The sequence below is a fragment of the Myzus persicae genome, unplaced genomic scaffold (assembly GCF_001856785.1).
Source record: "Myzus persicae strain clone G006 unplaced genomic scaffold, MPER_G0061.0, whole genome shotgun sequence".
NCBI classification, from domain to species: domain Eukaryota; kingdom Metazoa; phylum Arthropoda; class Insecta; order Hemiptera; family Aphididae; genus Myzus; species Myzus persicae.
Window position 1 is genome coordinate 113,756 of NW_019100548.1, and position 23,594 is coordinate 137,349.

The 23,594-nt window shown below is 28.3% G+C and overlaps 2 protein-coding genes across 2 annotated transcripts; one reads left to right on the forward strand and one right to left on the reverse strand.

Moving 5' to 3' along the window:
• The first annotated feature begins 11,147 nt into the window (after positions 1 to 11,147).
• Positions 11,148 to 18,966, forward strand: LOC111032233 (proclotting enzyme-like). The gene is made up of 3 exons (XM_022312504.1): positions 11,148 to 11,307; positions 15,903 to 16,127; positions 17,343 to 18,966. The coding sequence occupies exons 1-3, from the start codon at positions 11,214 to 11,216 to the stop codon at positions 17,432 to 17,434; spliced, it is 411 nt and encodes a 136-aa protein (XP_022168196.1). The 5' UTR covers positions 11,148 to 11,213; the 3' UTR covers positions 17,435 to 18,966.
• A 2,539-nt stretch (positions 18,967 to 21,505) lies between these two features.
• Positions 21,506 to 23,305, reverse strand: LOC111032314. Its single transcript, XM_022312591.1, has 3 exons — positions 22,706 to 23,305; positions 22,312 to 22,472; positions 21,506 to 21,766 (listed from the first exon to the last, which is right to left on the reverse strand). Exons 1-3 carry the CDS (start codon positions 22,782 to 22,784, stop codon positions 21,578 to 21,580), a joined length of 429 nt encoding a protein of 142 aa, XP_022168283.1. The 5' UTR covers positions 22,785 to 23,305; the 3' UTR covers positions 21,506 to 21,577.
• Positions 23,306 to 23,594: the final 289 nt, after the last annotated feature.

Sequence of the window (23,594 nt, forward strand, 5' to 3'; positions counted from 1 at the left end):
TATTGGGTTTACCTGATGTTTTTACTAAATTTTATCTTCATTCTTTCACTAAATATTTTTAACAATACTTTTGTTGAGCTGGTTAATACAATAATGTATGATAATATTTTAAACATTGTTATATATTTCATTCATTGTATATATTTCAAATTCTAATTTATCATTCAGTTCATTATTCTAAATATTTAATACCTCTCTGTAATGGTCGAGCTGTCATAGTTGTATACTAATAGCTAATAAAAAAAAAAAAAAATTAATTATTCATATTGATAACATATCATATCTTGACATCTGTCTTGTGTATAAATAATTTATTTATTATTTAAAATTGATTTTTATTGTCATATTGAGTTTTACAATTTGTGTAAAATAAAAAGCAATAAGAAAGTATGTTAAAAGAAAAACTTAAACACGTACGACTATTTGTTAGAAGCATTTATTAGTTAAATTAATATTGTTAACAGGGTTGTTTATCTTTTTTAAATAATTTTCTGGTCCAAATAATTGACGTCATTTGTATATCATTGTTCAAGCTTATTTGCATCAATATAATAATAAAATGTAAAAAGTATTCATTTCTATCAAATTAAAACTAACAGTGCGTAAATACTAAATATTATTGTCATGAAAATAAATTTAAATGTTTTTGTAAAGAATTAATGTTAAATAGTGTAATGTTATTCATCGGATAATTGTACATTAGTCATAAATCATAATGATTTAAAATCGAAAGTTAAAATTTTATGAATTGTGACGAATATCTTGAAATATTTATTTTCATTGGGTTTATAATTTTTTTCCTACTTAATATGTTTTGAAAAAACAGTAATTAAGTATAGTTATTAAGACGTATAATCAGTTGTAATGTTATTAACGCATAAAACAATTTTCTGATATATGCTGTATAGCTTTATATAATAATATTTGTTGTTGATATCTTATGATATCAATTGTTAACGATTCATTAATAATTTATTGTTATATTAACAGAAAAAGTAAAATATTTCAAGGTTCAGTATTTCTAAAAATTATTATTATTTAAAACTTTACAATAGTTATTATTACAATTATATATAATTGGATCAATTATATTCAAGTAAAAAAATAATATATTATCAAACCAAAGTATAAAATCTGTTTTTTTTTCTAAAAACTATTAGCGTAGGTGGTAATTAAAAAATTAAGACATTTTAAGGTCCAATAATACCTACAAAAATATTATTATTGAAAACGATATAAAAATTATTAGTATTAGGTACCTAAAATATGATAAATTGTATCCAGGTAAAAAAATATTATACTATCTTACTAACTTATATATAAATTATTGTAAATACCAATTTCTTATTTATTCCTATACGATAGTACTATAGCTGTATTGTATGCAAATATCGATGTCAGTTACCAAATAGATTTACATTGCTATACATGACAAATAACAATTTTATGTTTCTACGTGATTGCTTATGTGTTAGTTAGTAATATTATATAGTCCTCTGTGAGCTGTATTCACTCTAACGTAGACAATGAACACAAAAAAATTATAACATAATAATATGTATTTATGATTTATCTATTATGAAAGTTGTATATTAACTCCATTTTAATTTTATTGGACTTTCATTTCGGTCTGTTGAAATCATGTGCGATGGACAGATCATGTCCCAAATATATTACGAAAAAAAGTATTTGTAATAATTCAATACTATAATCGATAAAGGTCTTGGGGACGACAATATAATGTAAAAAACAATAAGCTAAGCATCGGAATTTGGCTACACAAGGCTACAGTAGCCAAGACACACAATAAAAGTGTAAGGCATTTTTAGCCACCTTTAGAATTAAAAATTGAAGCATTTTCACTAGACAAAAAGGTTATGGATTACTACGGACACATAATTAAAAATAAATATAAGAAATATAATATTATAATATGTATCACTTCGCTCTGCATTTAAAGTAATGCAAATTCGTATTAATTTACGCTAATAATATAACCAGCATTTTTAACAAGCTTAAATAAAAACACGTACTTACTTTATACTCGCATTAAAATATCCATGTGTAGTTTTTTTAAATAATGAAGTACCTACGTATCGTACAATTTCAACCATATTACCAAAACGTCATTGTGTTGTTTCAAAACGTACTTAAAATAAATTTATTTATTTTCCATAAAACTTAAATTAAATCCTGTCTAAATATTATTGCGCATATTTTATGAAAATGTTTAATTCGACATAAATCATTAAAATGACTTTTAGTGTTTCTACACTTAAAATAAGAAACACAATGATGTTTCTTATTATAACCATTAATTATTATTTCGAATACGAAACGGTAGGTGTGCGATGTAGGTACGTTAAATCATATTACGTTAATAGGATTTATTTGTAGTTAAGTCTCTCAAACGTAACGCAATCATAAAAACTCAAGAAAACACATTTTTTTTCTTCTTTTTTTCCCCGCTCAAAAGCCACGAATGGGCGGGAAATGTTTATCACAAATTTATTATACTGCCACCCTATACAGCAAAACACTTACACAATGTTTAGAGACAATATTACAATATTAGTTATAAGCACAATATTGGAAGTACATTTTCGATATGAGCTGCATTTTGACGATCAAAACGAATAAATTCAGTTGGGAGTACGTGAGGTAGGCCTCGTTGGAAAGGTGCTTTCTTAATCTGTATCAGTAAATGTACAGATAAATTGTAAACCAGCCGACCTTATCCGTGTGGTTTTGCCAGTACTTTGTCTGGTGAGCTATCATCTTACAGTGGAATAGCGTCGTAAAAGTCGACTTGGCACAGTCCATCGGCCCTGAACCTCTTTGGCTCCTGTATGACTATACTTACGCTCACAGTTAACAGAAGCTCAGTGATTGTAAGCTCAATATCCACTTAAACCAGGGCAGAACAAGTGCGTAGTTTAAGTGGAATGTGTCTTATAAAATACCTGTCATTGTTAATTACAGTATGTCATCAAATTTATTGTGAAATTTATTTTTGTTTTTGTACTTTTGGATTTCGTCACATATGAACTTAAAATAAAAAGTAAAATATCAACAAAAAACCACTAAAGATAATTGTATAAAAAAAACGGAGCGAGAAAGAAGACTATAAAGTAAAAATAATAATTATTGCATAGTCGCGGGTGACACTAATGTTTATTATTAATCATGTTTACTACACAGTAGGTATTACGGTGGTTATAATTTGAATATTATCTTTTTATGGTTTTGGCATAATACTGAATGAAATTTGACTTGCGATCATGCCTGCTTTTTTATAATATTTTCTTTTTATCCATATATTTTATGCGTAAGTACTTGTTTCACTAAATTCTTTATTATTTTTTCGTAACAAAGTAAAACCCGTTTACATCTTTGGGTCGTGACACTGCGGCAGCCACACAGGGCTAAGTACCAATGAAAGTATGATCTATACATTTTACTGCAGCTGGATGTTGGAATAACCAGAAATTTTATTCGTCCCAAATGGTTCGACATTTTCTTAGCCGTGATCTCTTTGCGGAGTAAAACGAACTAACCATTAATCAACGGACTCGAAATAAAAAATTCTTCGGATTACGAAAAAAATGTTAATCGATATCATGGTGGTCGTACCTATGTATAATTTCCAAGACGATCAAAGTGTCACGCAGAAATATAAACGTTTCTGCAAAATAATATTCATACTTAAACCGCGATAAAACGTATAAAAAAAATACATTCAAACAACTCGCGTTGCTTAGAATCGACCGGCGGCGGCGGCGTGGTCTTCACGTACTTAAAAGCAGCGGCGATTTATCGAGGTGGAGGGGGGGGGAAGTCCACGAGCCATGCTCGCCCGTGACCCGTGATCCGTCACAAGCAAGATTTCTGTATTAGTCATCTCTCAATCTCAAAGTATTATAATTATTTCTGTGCGTTCATATTTTCCTGGTAATTTATTTTTTATTTTACTCGATTCCGATCGTTTTTAAAGAGTTCGATATCGGCAATTTTCTGGGCATGTGAGCGCGTGTAGTTTAATATTAATGTTTGCGTAGTAAGTATTCTGTGACTGTGTCGTGTTAAAGAATACCACAGTGCTCTCGGACGTGCACAATAAAGTGTCAATAATAAAGTGCTATTTACAAAAATATTTTGTTTTCGTCTAAAAGTCTCAATCGTTTGCAAATATCGTATCAACTATAGACTAGTCTTCCGATACAGTTTATGAATTCGACACGAAGTTTACTAGAAATCGACTTGATTACATTTTTCAATGATCTCATATTGTTTAATTCAATATTATTACCTACAACTTAAAAATATAATTTTTAAGGATTTAAAAGTTTAATTCCAAGAAAAAGTGAAAATTAACTCTTTTTCCATAGTAAACTTCATTAAGAATTCAAATATGTTTTTAAAAGTTTTACCCGATTACTAAGATAATTGGTAAAATTTCATAGGACATTTTACACGACCAAGGTTGAATCTTCTTAATTATTAATATGTATTGAATATTGATGAATAATCTATTTTTCATGCAAGAATAAAAAAGAATATGCTTAACGTTAGTTTAACAAAATTATAATTTATTATAAAAAGTTATCCAAACTCATAAGGAAAAACCGATCGAAATCATGTTTTCTGGTTTCTACCATACCAAGCCTTAAATATACTCACTTAATGGCTACGTCAGCCTATTATTACCACCTCTTTCTTATCTCCTAGAATGAAAAATCTCTCTAACATGCTGCTCAAAAAACGAAACAAAAAACGTGTACTTACATTAAGTACAATAAGAACGAAATAAAAGATGACCTTGATCTGCAGTTACATCAGTATTCCTCACTTAACCCGGACTTTTTTCATGTACCTACAATAATTAAAATTAAATTATGAACTATACGCTTTAAATTTAAAAGTAATATAATAAAAAAAATTACTAAAATATTATAGGTACTTGGATACCCTACATAAATAATGATCGGGATGTGTATTTTTGTTTTAAACTATTGTTTGATTAAAATTTATATTTTTGCTGAAAATTATACTATCATATTCCTCCCTACTACTCGCTGGATATAACATTGGGAAAAAACAAACTGTGTGACCAAGTATCATCGAATAAACTAAAGTAATGTCAAATTTTTAGATAATTTAAGTAACTTCGTGTAGTACAGAAATAGAGAACTTTTATCTTTTTTATTATGGAAATTATTTTAACAAACCAATGATACAATACAGACGGCGCAATGAGACATTGGAGTAGACGAGAAACTGTTGGTACCCATACACAACAGCAATAAGAAAATGTTTTGGGTCTTACAATAATATAAAATTAATATACCTGCAGTGTGTGTACACACAAATCAAACTTAATGACTGTAAACAATGGCCAAGTACATTAATTTGACGAATACACTTTGAAAAATATAATTCATTGAATTATTCATCATGTTTCCATATTTGTTCATACATCTATTAGGTATAAACACATTTTCTTCTTAATTCCTCACAGAAATAATTTTGATAGTTTATTTATAAAATTATGATGGTTAATATTTTCAAAATAGGTACCTCCCTTAAGTACATATAAATGACACTTGTCGATCATTAATTATAAGTAAGTTTTCACAAGTATTTTATTTATTATTTTTGCAATTCCAAAATTCTGTCCACCTATCAAGGTCGTGGAAGAAGAACCATCTTATTCATAGTCGTAGTAAATGTAATTTATAAACTAAAATAATAAATATTATACATATAAGTACGTATGACATCTATTTGGGGACACCATTTAAAAGCCCACGTCATATTGTAACCACTTATTATCACCTATCGGTGAATGTTTAAATACCCATAAGTACTTAAATGGTTTCTCAATTCCCATACATTTTTGGTTATTAACATGTTATTTTTTTCGAATAAACCTAGAAACCTATTAAATGTTCTTATACTACCTAATAATAATAATTATATAAAGACAACCATTAAATCCATTAAAAAAATTAATATTTATACACTTAACATGATTTATGAAATATTGTGTTTAACACCTAGATATCTAATTATGATATATATATAGTTTTGTATGGTAACATATATAATACATACAAAATACTGGTATTAGCGTAATACCTTAAATAGATTGTCTTTAAATTTTAAAACGTGCTATTTTTTGAAGAGATGATTTAAGGCACAAATCTAAGGAACAATTGTATAGTATACAGAAACATTTAGTGATTAAACGAAATAGTATGCTTTTATCGTAATTCAATGATACGTGAATGACGAATGTTTCAGACGATTAAAGTGTTATTATATCGTCGCTAAAAATCTGACGGTCGTGCTTGCATCGGGCACATATGTACCCAAAAAGGCAAATGCCTTACATACAATTATCTGTTGACCAGGTGGAAGGTTAGAATATCCCATAATAGACCAAATGAATTGGCTAATGCCCAAACATATCGCTCGTAATTATTAGCAATCGTATTCCGAAAACCAGTTTTATTTTGGATGGTAAGTCTCTATATTATGTGGAAAGTCGTGTTGTGAAGTAAAATATAACATCAGAATAAAATATTTTTTAAATGTTTCCCCTTAGATAGTTTTATTCAAACAAAGCTGTATACTCTTCGTAAATGAAGCTCCCCTAGATTTAAATTACACAATCTCACGAAGAAGAATTTTATGTTAATTTGCATAACTGAAAAGTACCTATTATAAGCATGTATAAGTAGGTAGTACTTACTTAATGTTGCGCAATGTGTTTTATTTCTATGCACTTTATGTCTAAGTGTAATGTGTACACTGTATAGCCAAATATTTTCAAAACATGGAAAATCAAATCGAGGTTACTAATTAAAATAGTATGTATAATAAATTCTTAAATCCATTGGCAAGGCGAAGTAATGTAGGCCACACCATTTCACGTATGCCTACCCACACGGATTTTACTAAAAACGATAAACTTAATTAAATAATTAAAAATATAAAACACCTTAGCCTTAGAATATTATTAAAGCCTATGTTTATCATACTTAATTCATATTTTTGAGAGAAAAAAAAATCATACATTTTCAATAATTGTATTGTACATTATTTTTATTTTATTTTATTTTGGCTTTATTACCTCGACATACACGCATATTGTGTTCTCTGTAAAACACACTTGTAAAATAAGCAAAAATCTACAACTTACTAGATAATTACAACAGATTACAGTTTATTTATTTATTAGAGAATAATATCATTAGTTAGGTGTCCAAACGAATAGTTTTCTTATATTTATATTTTAATATTGTGAGTTTCACTATAATAATTCATTTTTTCAAACTAATATAATAACGCTTGTTTTAAAATGAAAAATATTTTTGAAACTCTTAATTTCGAGCACAGTTTAAATTCTATTTTACAAGTTCTATAATATTCTATAATAATTCGCTTTATTAATGACTGTAAATTAACTTTAATAACAACCCAATATGTCTAAGAAAGACACAATACGTCATGCATTTAGCAATATTTAATAACGCAATCTTATTGAATACATAAATAAAATAGTTAAAAACACATTTGAGACGTTTGCCATAATATCCATGCTTTTATTCAATAATACTTGAACATAAAATGCCATAACTCATAACTGTTAATCTGTCATAACTTATGAGTATTGCATGATATCTATAAATTGACTAAATCTACCTACGCACTTGACTCATTCACTCTGAATTTATTTGCTTATTAGTAGCCACTAGCCACTGAGTATGGGCATTTGCTATTAAATGTCAAATTTTAAAATTAATTGGTTTTTACATTTATCCTTTTTTAGGTTTGTATTGTCAATTTATTTCCATATAGGTAGAGCAGAGTGCGTCAGGGGGGAATGGGGTGGAGGGGGGGGAGCTTATGATAATTAAGATGTGTACTTGACTTAAGGCAGACTTCATAGCCTGTATAATCTATTTGTGAATTTAGAAAACAGTAATAATTTTGACTATTTTAATTTACTTTTTTATGCGGCTTACAGAATTTCCAATAACTATATTTTATACAATTTTAATATTGGTATTATAAAGATATTGATGCATGCTCAATCAATTTAAAACAATGTTGAAATCCTTTATGTCTTACTCTACTTATCAAGCATTTAAAGTTTAAAGTACATTTAAATTAATTATTTTTATGAATAAGTTATTGATTATGAGTTTATCGAGTACATATTATACTCGCATGATGAATTAAAATTGTACCTATACTTGTGTGGTCATGATTTATATTTATGGTGAAAGAAATAAAAGGAATGAATAGCAATTTTATCGAAAGTATTGGTGCTTTAAAATTATAATTTTTGTCACTTTCTAATGAGAAAGCAATAAATTATAAATAACTTTCCCTAAACAATTTTAAGCCACCATCAAAAAAATGTAGATCTAACCTCTACAAGCTGATCAAAATTGGTTTTTTAAGGGATGATTTCACTTTTGAAATGTACCTATTCACTATTTCTATTTGCTTCATTCTTTATCACAATAGTTATTTTAACAATAAATAACCACGCATTTGCCTGGTAGTTTATATATTTACAACGCTGGATTTAAAATCCAAATGTTAGGTTTATCAAAATAATCTTAAAAACTATGGTAAATAACATAATTTTGTTGAATAGTGAATATTATTTGTATCATTTTAAAAATATTTATAGTTATGTGTAGGTATTAACTAATAAGATGTATTATCTGAAATGTTGAATTAAATTATTGCTTTTAACATATAGCCTATTACTGTGAACCCGGTTAAACTTTATAACCATAAATAATTGTAAATCGCAACATATTTTTGTAATTAAGCATAAGCTATTTAATGATGAAATATAAAGAAACACCATAATAAATTAATAATAATGCATGCATGTTTCTGTATTGAACATTTAATTTTAACTGAACACCAATTGTTTATCAATAAACATTTTACTTAAACACATATAACAGTTGTTCAAAAAAATATTTGTATAGTAAACATTAAATAAAATGTATATCATTGTATCGTGTGTCATCACAGCTGTTTAAAAATTGTTATGCTTATATTTCTTTCGTAATATTATGCGTGCCTCTACTCATTTAAGAACATATTTTATATTATATATTTTCTAAATTAAAATTAAACAATAAAATTGCCACAAAACACAAAATGTCTTGATTTTCCAACAATAATTATAAATATAAATATATATCCTCATTAAATATTTAAAAAAATATATATTATAGAAAAATATTGAAGAATTAGAAGTACTGTTGAAACTCAAAACAAATTACAGTTTGGTAAAAATATAAAATGTCTAAAAATATGAAAGTGAAATGTAATCAATAATAACTGTTTAAATCATATCACTAGAGTGAATTTCTTATTCTAAACAATGTTAAGTGACTTTAGAAATTAGTTAATGGATAAAATTAGATAGTTATCACCTATAAGCTATAATAATCATGTCGTTGATGGCTGTATCAGAGCCATACAAAATTGAAGTACCCATAACCATCGTTGATTCTCTTACTACCTATACATTCTTTAGATCTTTGTCCATTGTACCACGACGAAATTAAAAACGAATTGATTAATTGATTATTTTTCTTTACACATAAAATATAATATTTATACAATATGTAGGTAGGCACGCGTTGTTCTATTTTAACAAACATTCGAAAGACAATTTATTGTGTTGTGAAAATTAATTAAGAATTGGGACGTATATACGCATCGGAGTGCCAAAGATTCGGTTATAGGTATCGAGTTTTTGATTGATCCGTGTGCAATAACTACAAAGATACCGAATTTAAAACCGTACAATTTTTTCATTTATGTAGGTACATGTATAATAGAATTTCTTTGTAATAATTGTATTAAGCACTCGTACATCGTAAAGTAAAATTATCCTATAGACGCCTACATGGCCTTGAACGTATAAAGTCACGGGAGGTGATAACAATTGGAGGCACGTGGATAGGTTGGATAGGTGCGATATTAAAAAAAAGTTGTAATTTTCGATTTTTCATTTGTATTGTCACCATATACTCACTATATTATACTACGATCATGGCTTCAATATTTTTTGTTGACCATCTATGGCATCTCATATCAAAATTTTTGTCGATTTTCGAGCGTACTCGTACTTTTTTTACATTGACTGTAATTGGTGTGTTAAATTTGATTTCAATAATACATCATTATCCAATGTTTACGAAATATGATTACGATCGGATCTTTAAGCCTATATATTTCTAAAGATAATTTTAAATTACTATTAGTAATTTATTTTTCAATTACCAATATAATAATACGAAGTTGAAAAATGTTTTACCAAAAATCAATAGCGTGTATTACATTGTAATTATTTAAAATTTAAATAATATTATTATTTATATAATAAACTATTACTAAAATATAGCTGTATAATTTAAACCCTAATTAGAACTGTTAGGTTCAAGAATTTCGTAACAATTTAAACATTAAAATAGTTTTGTCATAAGGTACTAAAGCACAAAAAAAAACTAAAAATTTAACATGTCAAAGTTCAAAAATACCATGCATAAGTGCTAAAATATTTTGAAATTTATACCATGCCTAAAAAATGGTCATATAAATATTAAGTGGACAATTCAAGTCTGTTATTCACTAATGCGCTCTTGAATTACAACAAAAAAACAAAATTGATTTTTTCTTCTACTGCCTACCTGTTTATTTTTAATTTTTTCTTTTCATCATACCTAAAGTCTCAATTTTCTACCGGAAATCAGTGACTAAGTTGAAAACCTAAACATTTTAACTGCTACAAAATGGTGTAGTGAACACAAACACACAAATTATCGTAATATCAAATCGTTCCGCACAGAAACCAAAATAAAAATGATACATTCCTCGCTCCTGGACATCGTAATTAATCGAGTAATTACCTACCTACCTGTTGAACTATTACATTAGGTGTGTTTCATTATCACAGCAGTAAACGAGTAGTAAACGCGATTTAGGTGCACGAAAACCCAATCGGAAACTCTAAATCGTGTGCGCCGCGCATAAAATTATGTCGGAACCGGTTTTTGTTTCTCCGGAGTTTTCCCGATCTCGCGGTGCTTACAATATACCTGGTAACGTTGGTTCTCATTCGTTCATTTAGTGTCGTCCAACGCGGAGCTGCAATATAGTAATTGTTAGGTATGTACGTCTCATACATTTTCTGCTATGCTCTTCTCGTTGCATTGGCCTCTTCGTCGACGTTCACTCCACCCGACATATTGTGGTTGGACGAAAGTAAGTAAAACCCGTCATATTATTACTATTATAGGTAATTATAATTTTAGTCGTTGAACATAATATGCACACGTGTACGCAACATTGCATTGTCCGCTATCGAGAGTAGTCGAAATAAATTACTTTGAAAATGCGAAATTGCTTGTATTGACTTATTGTGAGCACTTAACTACGTATTGCTTTATTATGTAACTTAAAAGAAGTATATTTTTGTTTTAATTATTAAAAAAATAACGATCATGCTGATAATACACCGTAAATATATCCAATAAGTTATAAGCGGTGGGCATGAAATCTAAATATTCGAATTATCACAAATACCCGGATTTTAATCAAATTCTTAACTGGATTCACTGAAATATTCGGATCGTCCAGATTTATTGGGTTGGTTTTTTGATTTGACCTATCACAATTCACAAGACAACACTATAGTAGTCAAAATGCACCGGAAATAAAATATATTTAAATCTTTTAATAGAAATTAAATTTGTTAGAATATAGAAATGGGTCATCGAACGGATAAAATTAAACCGGATTTCAGAAATCAGAATATATCATTAAAAGCTAGGTATATTATAATATTATATATAATTATTACTAGATGTTTATAAAATAATCACCATGAAACTTCATGTATCACAGATAATCTATTTTCCTGTCATTTATAGCTGGGTAGACAGTTATACCATACGGGTTATTATTTTTTTAATCGACAAAACATAAACAAATTGAATTTGGGTTTTATTGAATTGAAGCAAAATGAAAAACATTTTATAGAATAACTAATTACTCAATAATTATATTTCATATTTATCAGTAAAAAAACTGGTAAGTGGATGTCCCTCTGCTGTAAAGTAGGTTACAAGTGGGTCACAGTAATGGATGATGTTAAATTTGAATTCAATGATATTATATTGTGTACCAAAAACGATTCTGAGAGAAGACGGTCTGCCAGTCTTTAATATTACTTAATTATTTAGTATATTCGATGATATTATTGTGATTAAAGTAATTTATTTTACTAGTACCCATTAGTACAACGTAGTAGATTAAATTCATGTTTGCCAAAAATAAAATACATTTGAAAAGTCATTGATTGTATAATATATAGTAATATACTTTAAAAGTACCCACGAATAATATTTTTAATTTACAACAATATAATATACATCTTTATTCTTGGTTATTTAATAAGTAATTTCGTCCACATTTGAACATAAAAAACCTCCTGTGCTTATATTTTTTAGATTTTCTGGTAACAGAATAACCAACTTGAGTGGAACTTTTCTTACATTTTCAACCCTCAACTATATAAGTTGAAAATTAAAAAAAATTTCATTTATAAAATTATGCCTATGTATTTTTAATATTTTTCAACTGATATTGTAAATATATGACTTGTATTCAATTTTCAAGGTTTTTAACAGACCTAAACATTTTTTATCTACATAAGTTAAAAAAAAAATACAAATAATTATCAAATTTTCAAATGCCTGTAAAGAGTTTAATACTAGTTAAAATATTTTGAAAATCTTATGGAGTATAGAAAACTTGACTTTAAACATAAAGTGAAAATTTCATATAACTACAATATTTTTTTAGAGTTACATAAAAAAACCAAAATCGATTTTATCAAAAACCGTCGTTTTTCCTTAATTTTTTATTTGTTTTTGTTGCCTCTTTTGAAAACTATCGAGATTTTTTTATTTTTGACCCCCCACCTAGATTCAATTTCCAACTAAAAAAGATACTGTTGAAGAAAATCGAATCACTTTTACTATCTCAAAACCTGATGACAGATACAAAAAAATTAAAAGCTAAAAAACACACATCATTGGAAAATTAATACATTCATCGCTCTGATCAGAATCTAAAATACTAGTTCGTTGATAAAATTAAAACAATTTGAAGACACCATAAAATAATGCAATTTCATTACACTTTTTTGTAATCAATCTATAAATTATAGAAGTATGAATAATCATTCCATATTAAATAAGTTATATCAGAAGTCTGAATTATTATTAATTTTAAAATAAATATAAATATTTTTAATTAGTATTAACCTTAAAATTTTTTCTTGATTTTGCATATTGAATTGGGTTTAAGTGTTTATTTTGCATTTTAACTAATAAATCATTATTGTAAAAACAAGATTCATTGAATTGAAATTTTACTACGAGTAAATAATACAATTTATAATTATTATTATAATATATTATAAATTATAATCAAAATTAAAAATAGATTTTTTTTTTGGTAATATTAACCTTAATTATGAGAATTTTCAGTGAATTACTTATTATTAAAATGATTAATATCTAATGAAAAAATTATGTTTTGTTTGCTTATTCGAAAAAGCTATTTTTATGTATTTTGAATTCATGATTAATGAATTCTCGTGTGAACGAAAATAATTTTAATTACACACTTGAACATTATTTTTTATTATCCTCGAGTGTGTTCGACAGAAATAACGATTTTGATCAAATTGTAGGTATAATTTCATTATAACCACATCATTTTGCATAAAATATTGCTCACCGAAAACTTGTTGTACCTAGATCTTTTGTGAGATAATAATATTATTATATACACGTTCGGTACATATGGTTCGAGTGTGTTATTTTCATTAGAATATGCATACTAATTATAGTAATTGCACACTAATAACCATTATAATATATTCGTTATTTTCAAAGCAAATCTGATTATTATTATATTGCATGGGGATATTAAAAACGAAAACTGAAACAAACACATAATAAATAGAATTTACTTTATAACAAGAAAGAAACTCATTGTCAGATTCAATTATTTGTGTCTACATACAATTTATAATCATTCAATGTCAATAAATACTGTAATACAATAAATATACTTAAGCGAGTTATGACTTTTGTTTGTATATACATTGTAATTATTACAATTTGAGTGATTTTGATATAATTACAATCATTTATTACCTTGTTCACACACTTATAATGATATTTGCAATACTCAATCCGAGTGTGTAATAATATAGAGCTTTAATAATTGTCCTAGTCGAGCTTGAAACAAATTCAAATTTATTTAAAACAAATTCAGTGATTATTATCTAACCATTATAATTTCTAAGACTATAATAATTTATGTGAAAATCCTTACCACACGAATCGGTGTACAACGATTTTAATTTATGTATTTCTAGTATATATAAATATACGCTTCGTATGTAGACTACTCAATAAAATAAGTGTAATTTAATATTCAAGGTCGTTGTACAACGTTCAACTATCAAGTTCAATGAAAAATGGAAAAAAACTGGAAGTGTGTAGTTTATAAGAAAACAGATTAACGTGTGGATAGGTACGCATAAAATTGAATGTGTGGCTGAGCTATGTCACTATATAATACTGTGTATAGTCACGAGGAAACTCGTTTTGTAACCACTTCTCAACTACAATAATTATTTTGTCGTAATTATATTATAAACAAAAAAAAAAAAAAAACTTACAGTGTTGTGGAATGACTACAATGTCACGTAATAATAATATAAATATATGACCACATTTTCATCGCAAAATGAATCATTCTGCAATTCGCACTCTAAAATAATAAAATTCTGTAACTATATGCTATGCCGTTGACGTGAATACAACACATGTCGTTGGCGTCGATGCATTTGTCCGGTACAAACTACGGTCAAATGTCAACAAAAAAAGTCGTTCAATAATAAAAAAAAGTCAATAATAACAATCCCGTAGGCATTTATCTTACTATAAATACTATACAAAAAGTGTGTAAGTAATGAAACTTGAGTGATATCGTGGAAGCGATATAATAATATATTTGGTTTTTTGTATAATTATCGACAATTATTTTTATATTTCTCAAACAACTGGAGTTTATTATACACGGTGGCATTGAATATTGTTGTTTTTAACTAACAAAAAAAAAAAAACACGTGTGTGGAATAACGATTTCCTCTTTGTGTTCTAGTTGTTGTTACTTTTTTTTTGTCTGCGCGTTATACTAAAAAAAAACCACAAAATATCTCAGTGGTTCATAATAAAATATTATGTATGGATGCACTGCGATTGCACTCGGCACTTAAATGCAGCTCAACAAAACACAAAATCCTAAATAAGTACCGATTTAAAACTGGTTACAACATGAAATAGTTTAATCCGTATTATTATATATTGCGTAAGTTGTACCAACCGTAAAAATGTGGTAAAAAATGAAGGCTTGAACTCAAAATTAAAATCCGTCCATCATCTTAGACAAACTACGTTGAAAATTATCAAAGGTTTGTGTGCGCAGTTGAATTTATTATTACTAGTATTGAGAAGTATGTAGGTGCTCATCTTCTCAGTTCAAATACTTTGAATACCACTCTAATGGTGTTATTAAATGCGGACAGGAAATGCACAATCATTGTAATATTATATTATGTTATATTCTATTTTGTCAGAGTTATTCGAGTGTCGCCGAAGAAAGTTATATTGGAAAATCGCAGTTTTAATAATAATTTTGACAACACTTGTTAAAATATATGTATACGTTATTAATATAATATATTTTTATCGAAAACATTTTTTTGTTTCTGGTAGAGGAAGTCTGCAAGAAAAGTTTAATTTCGGGAAAAACTCACGTGTGCAAAGTATTGGACGACTGTAAGACGGCCATTCAGGACATTAGGGACAACGTCAAGTATCCGACCATTTGCAGTTTTAAAGGAAAAATGCCAGTGGTGTGCTGTGCACCGGAGACTGTGACCAGAGAAGAAAGACTAGCCATAGATGAACCCGTTCCGCAAATTTTACCCGGAATAACACGTGAGTACACTGTACCATACGTTATTTTTCTATTATTCTGTAACTGTAAGGTGACGTAGACGTGTGTGAAAAAACTCAAAACTGTATAATCACTACGAAGGTTGAAGTAAGTTTGAGTCACATACACAAGTGAATATGTATACGCATATAACATAGATGTTCACTTCGTCTCGTTTTATATATTTATTTTTGTTCAGGTTTTTTGGGAATTTTGAAGTCTAGGTAGGTGGGTATTATATACTAGAACATTATTCAAAATTATTTCCAAGTTGGTACCGTCTTTAAACAGTTAAAGGAGTGCCCTGTGGCCGATACGATCTTCTGTACCAAATCGCGAATGAAAAATTCTTCTGTTACTTGTAAATATTACAGCACATGCTTTGTGTACAAAGTTTTGATGCGCTCAAATTAAAATTCTCTTATTGTCTCAGTCATTTAAGTCTATACGTACTGAGGATAAAGTTCTTTAATAACGGTTTTATATAAAATAGAAACTAGTTGTGATGTGTAGTCAGTTGTAACTACATAATTATTTATTATATAATACGTACTCTGAAAATGTTCGCAAATTAAAAAGTGTTGATGTATTTTATAGTTATAATTTATAAATACCCAATTACAGACCAAGGTATTTATATACCTTAAACCTATTAATTTTTAGCATACACAACATACTACTACCTATATTATCCGTAGTATCTATAGGGCATAGATACATCAAGTTTAATAATATGTCAGGAACTATTCACTTGTTTGGAAAAAAGAAGTTTGTATACGATACTCCTAAAAGTATATGAAAAAAAAGTTAATTGTAGGACACTGCTCGTAGTTTCTATATGCTTCACATTAAATCATTTGATCTATGTTTTTGATGAACCTACCTGTGGAACAAATTCACGGTTAAATTTAGAGTGGTGAGTCATAGAAACTATGAGCAATATGTACAGACATTTAATGTAGAATTTCGATAGAAGTAGTATTGTAACGATACAATTAGTCTTTGATTATAGACGGTACCCTTATTGCGCGTGTCAAATGTTTAAAATGTTTATTATATTCCTATGGGAATATTTCCCTCCGAGTGACCTTCATTCGTAAAATACCTATGTATACATATTTGTTTCAATTGTTGTTAAAAGTATTCAAAAATGTGTAACCACATTTTAAGATGCAGCGCTGTAAAGTACGGTATTTGATTTTGTTTTTACTTTTCAGTGCATTTTGATAGCTACAAAAATGGATTGGTCGAAGATAATCTCATCACCTACTCCCGACCTCGTCGTCAAATTGTGTCACGAATCCGATGAAACTCACGAACAACACGCGAACGCAATATATTATATTTTACGAATCGTAATAACCACTCAACAGTGTGAATTCGATTCCAAACCAAATCGCAGATGACATTGTGTCGGTAGATTGCTGCTGCGGTCCACACATCTATTATTATTGTTGTCCTGGGACTCGACGACTCGTCGAGGAAATAAAAATCACAAGACATGTCGGACGGCGATCGTACGATCAATGATATCATACGATTATATTATATCGCGACGTCACGCCGGCTCTCCTCCACTCGACGGTCCACGGATTTTATCACTTTTTAGAAAATACAAAATAAGTATGCGGCTGTGTTTAATAATATTATAACGTGCGAATATTGAAGGCCTCGTTAAGTCGCATGGCATTGCATCAGTCACCGGCGATGTTGCGCGAAAACGGCTGAATTTTCGCGTCGACTAATATTATAGTCCGGATTTTTATCACCACCTGTTTGCATATACTATTGTTATAATACCTACTACGACGGAAGGTACTTCAATATAAAGTTCGAGTTAGTACCAATATAGAGTCACTAACGTTGAAAATCTCAACCGCAGACCACTATAACTATACCATAATATCGTCCACTGACGATATTATATTTTTGCGAAGCGATTATACTGTGAAGGGAAACCGGTCAATATATTATTATAATATTATATCCACAGTAGTATTATGGTTTTTTGTTTTTTGTTTTTTTTTGAAATTACGATAATAATAATAATATACAACACGTGTCTGTGTGGGACCGCAATCTATTGTAATACATGCGTGTATAGGTATTATCGTTTCGAACTAACGCAGCTAGTTTCGACCACGGACTGAGAGTAATCGACGATTTGTTGCAATTTACGCTCATACAGTTTTATGTTCATATCATGTGGTACGAAATGTAACTGATATTTTATAATAATACTTTAGGTGTTCAGCATAATTGTTTTTATTTTGATGTTGCCGAGTTCGGCGATTATAGCTGATACGGAACACATTTTATTGTTATTATGATTGTGTGCTATGTACGACTTCAACCGTGTTCTTATTAGTCGTCGTGATTGAAATCCGAAACCTGTGCAACGATAATACCTATCTATAAGTATGTAATATTATTATATATTATAATATTAAGTAAACTACACCACCACCATCCGTCTCTCAGCAGCAGCCCGGCCGACACAACTACACTTTTATAATATGTATACATGTTCAAGTCTGCCGCTTTTGGTTTGAAAATTGGTTTTTATTATTATTTTTTTTTTTTTATCATGTGCTTATAATAAGCACAGTTAAACACAAATCAAATATTTACACTTTATAAGTGCAAATAACGATATTTACGAGTATGATCTTCCAGTGATTTATGTAATCGCTATTTTTCATTTTTTTTTTTTTAAATTAATGTTTTTATTGTAACAATAAGTAAAATATCTAGTCATTTTTGCTTTATAAGCTAATTAAAAATAGTACTTATATACTTTGTTTTCAAACAAAAATAAAGACAAGTGTTATAATAATTATATAGCTGTATACGTTCTTAATTATAAATACTGAACAATGAGCCTTTTTAGGTATTATATTGTATCACTTTAAAAGAGCACATGTCCTAGAGTGGCCAGTGTGGACTATATAGACATTTCAATATTGTGATTAAAGGTACTACCTACTCGTTTCTGTTAAACACATAAATGAAACTCATATTATAATATCCAATAAACAAACTGTTTAACAATAAATATAATTTTTTTTTTTGCATAAACAACGGTTTATATAATTTATACATGCAATTAGTACCTATATTACGAAACATTGTTGTAATAACAATATAACAATCTAAATACCTTCGTATTAGTTTAGAAGTTACTAGTTGAGATGAACTATCAACATGATATTAATACCTATAAAATAACCATTTTGTATTATATAATATAACTTGGTGATTTTTAGAGAATATAGAATTAATGTTTTTGGACATTTAAAAAAAACTATTTGAAGACAATTAGAAAAAGAAATCAATTATTATTTATATGGTTTTGCAGGCCAGGTATGTTTTTTTAAAGTATTTTACTATTTCCAATGGAAATCATTATAGTATTTTCTGAATATCATACTTCTAAGTAAATATTTTTTTGAGAATTTAAAACGAGTGGTTAAGTAGCTATAATTGTTTGAAGTTTAGGTGGATCAGATAGTGGGAGTGGTATTTGAATACTTCGTGAAATGTTGGTCTATTACTCAGTTCATGTAAATTTTAAATAAAAATTAGTTATAAGTAGTTATAATTAACAAACCATACAAAATAATAATATATGGTATTATGTCATTTAAAAATGTATACGATAAAAAATATGGTTTTGTCATGTCTTTATGTTATGTAAAAATAAATATTTCCAAAAATTATGATTCTTTAAAAGAAAATTTGAGTTTAGCATTTTAAAAACTCTCTTATATATTATGACTATCAACAGTAGACAGATATTCCAGATTTATTTGTTTATTTATTTATTCATTTGCAAAATGTATCATTGGAAATAGAATAAGAACATATCATAATTTATAATCATATATATTTTAAATTATATGTACTTGAAAATCTTAGTTATAAGTATTTTCCTTCAAGAGTTTGGCTCTACGTCGATAACATGGTTATAATATTTACTCACACCATTGTTGGATGTAGCATAAAAATCGAAATAAAACAAATATTGAATAGTGCTAAACGACAGTGAGTTTGTGGTCAATGAATATTTTAGGAGACTCGTGAGTCCCATACAGATATGAAATTATTAACTCTTTCATCGCATACGTCAATCTATTTTAGTTATAGATTTGAAGTAAATAGTACTTCAAGATATTATGATCATACCAATGGTAATTTAAGGGTACGTTATTATTACCACAATTATTTAGATAGCATTTAAATCATTATTTGTCATACATGTGATTTGTTAAAAAAATTTACTTCAGCAGTCGTTATACATTCGGCTGACTTAGCGTTGAAGTAAAAATCTATACAGTTGCCCTGTTCGATATCATTTTCAAATGTTTATGATTTATTTTGAGTTTTTACTTTTAATATAATATGCCTTGTGAGCGTGCCGGTTTCAGACTTCAGTCAGTCAATTTCTAAGGAGCATTGTATAGGCAACTTATTATGTATCTTATAATTTAACATGACGTGAAAAGTTAATTAACGTTATTAATTTATATTTCAAGCTAACGGATAACGGCAATAAGTCAGGAGGAAATGCTGAATTATTTTTCAAATCAGTTATTTTCGTCACTTTAATCATGTTATCATAATTGCTTATTGTACTATTTTTCTGTAAAAATTGTATCTATTCATTTTTGTTAAACGAAAAATAAATGAGTGCAATTAGTGTGCTTGAACATTATAATTGATTTACTCTGAAGCTCTTATGCTCTAGCAAGCACTTGTCAATGTTACGATATTATTACATATTTTATTTGTCCAATTTGTTTTTTAAAAACCGATGTTAGTTTATATTTACTTCATGACAAATGCAATTAATTAGTGCACATTCTACAAAATATATGATTTTTTATTTAAAATTAATCGATAAACTAGGCTATTAGAAGAAATTTAGTTTTGGATAGGGAACAGAGTACCGATTTTTTTTTTTTTGCTAAACATAATACATATTATGTATTTATTTGTTAAGATAGATATAGTGAAAACAATTGATTCAGTTTTTATGGGTATCACCTAATCAGTCATTTTTCCAATGACGTATCAAGACTATCAGACCAATTTCGGTAAATATTCACCTTTTTTTATACTTAAATGTGTACATTTTGTTACAAGAAAATGTGTCCATCATAAGTTATTGGTATCTCTTTTCGAGAGATTGTTGTGAATAGCAATTTCCAAATTTTTAATGCATGCACGTAATTGTGAATGAGTAGAAATCGTTGTTATCTTTTCATTAATTGCTTGTAAACTTAAAAATTCCAAGCATCTCATATAAGAAAAATAAATAGAAACATATTTTACTTTAATTTGTTTGGGTATAATATTAATAATATTATTCCGCACAAAGTGTATTAGATACCAGCTATAGTGCATTTTGTATGTTATATTAGTTTTATGTTACAGACACTTAATATAACTATTATGTTTCTTTTTTGGGGAAATCCCATCCTAGCTCCGGTTTTTCGGCCACGGCCATGTACACCATAGCACCTCGGTTTGGTAGCGGTTGAATGGCCACGTAGGTCCGTTTGTCTGGTGTCCAATGGCATTGATATGGGAGAGGTTTTGGTGGAGGCATTGGCTTATCGAAAGGTCCGGGCTCAGGTTTCTAAATAAAATTTGTATATTAGATAAACAAAGAGGTATGTACTTACGATCGTTAATATATAATATTATAGGTGAATTGGCATAAATAGTTTCAAAACGGTTCATTTAATTATGTAAAATTTAATTATTTTACTTAAACTGAATGTTTTACATAACTGTGAGTTTTCACTTAAAGTATCTAAGATACTTATAATATTATGGAGAAAATATCTATACCACGAAAGGTATAATTGATTGGTTTTATAATGCGCCTTATAAAAAAGAAAATGATTTTAGATTAAATATAGGTAATCGTTCATACTATTTTGTAGATACCTACTTTCTATGGGAATAAAGTATAAAAAAAAAAAGGTTACGAGAAAGTCTTTATTATTTTTTGTTTGATCTACCAAAACCCTGCAGCGTATTTTTTCAAAAGCGAAGTAATAGTAACATTATTGCTCTCAAAATATTTCACAGGTAATAATATCGCTATCTATGATAAATCCATCACTCATCCACTCGTCCCCTCATCACCCTCTTGTCTACGGTGTTTCTGGCACTTACTCCCCAGTTACAGCACGTCGGAGACTGACCGGTCTCGGCGATCGTCTTCCTGACGACCCCCATGAAATATTTCATGAAATTGTTCCGGTGTTTCAACACGTTCACGTCTCTGCTCTGTAGAGACTTTGCTCTAGCGATCCACTTTTCGGTGATGGCCCTGTCTGCAGAGTGAAAACGAAATGGTTACAAGTTGGTTAAGTCCGACGTGGCGTTATACGTTTGAAACGCGAAAACAGTATCGGAATCAGTTCGGGAAAAACAACAATGAGCATAATGATATTTTAATCTATATTTAAATGCGTTCTATAGTAATTACTAATTATAGTAATAATTTAAGAAGTGTTAATATAACATAAGAGCCGAGCCACAACTATAGAATATTATAAAATATTACCATCCATGTCCCGCATCAGAGGTATCATAGTTTTAGCGACCTCTGTCATTTCGGTAAATTCTTGAGCGTAGTCTGTCATGATAATATTTCGAGAATTTTTCACCGTTCCTCAAACGATCTCAAAATCGTTAAAATAAAATTATATACTGGTATGGCATCAATTGCCTAAAAGCAATATGAGTGTATAACAATATTGTTTTTTTATTTGAATAACAACGTCAGACGAACTATTGCTCATAGTTACCAGCCGTTGTTAATTTCAGCCAAGAGCCGTATGAATGTATTGATGTATAATATTATTTACCATTAAAACATCATAAATATAAAATAATATAATATTTCGATTGTAATTTTCGGCATGTTTGTTTTACGCTTACGACATTATATAAATATAGTGCACTGCGTATACTGTCCAGTCAATAATGATGTTAACAAAACACGTAGAAGAGTATATAGTATTATGATCATTCTATTTTTGATTGAATTGGTACCAAAAGCTTATTCAATATTTTAGTTTTAGTTAGAATACCATAATTATATTCTAAGATTATATTTTGCTTTAGCTCAATTTAATAAGAATCTATACCTACGGGCTACTAACAAAATAAATACGAACTCAAACATAAATATACCTGAGTGACAATTATTAAAGAAAACAAAATAAACTTTCATAACACTTACGATACCAGTAAATATTTTTATACGATAAATGTGGTTTTTCAAACATAATATTGTATATAATTATTTTTTTGATTTTGTATCAAGTAATTACGGTAATTGGAATGAAGAAATCTGAATTTTGAAAACTTTAAGAGTTTTTGGTAAGTATTTAAATAATAAAAATTGAACTCAGTAATAACGAGTGGGTAATGGTCGCTAATTTTCGATT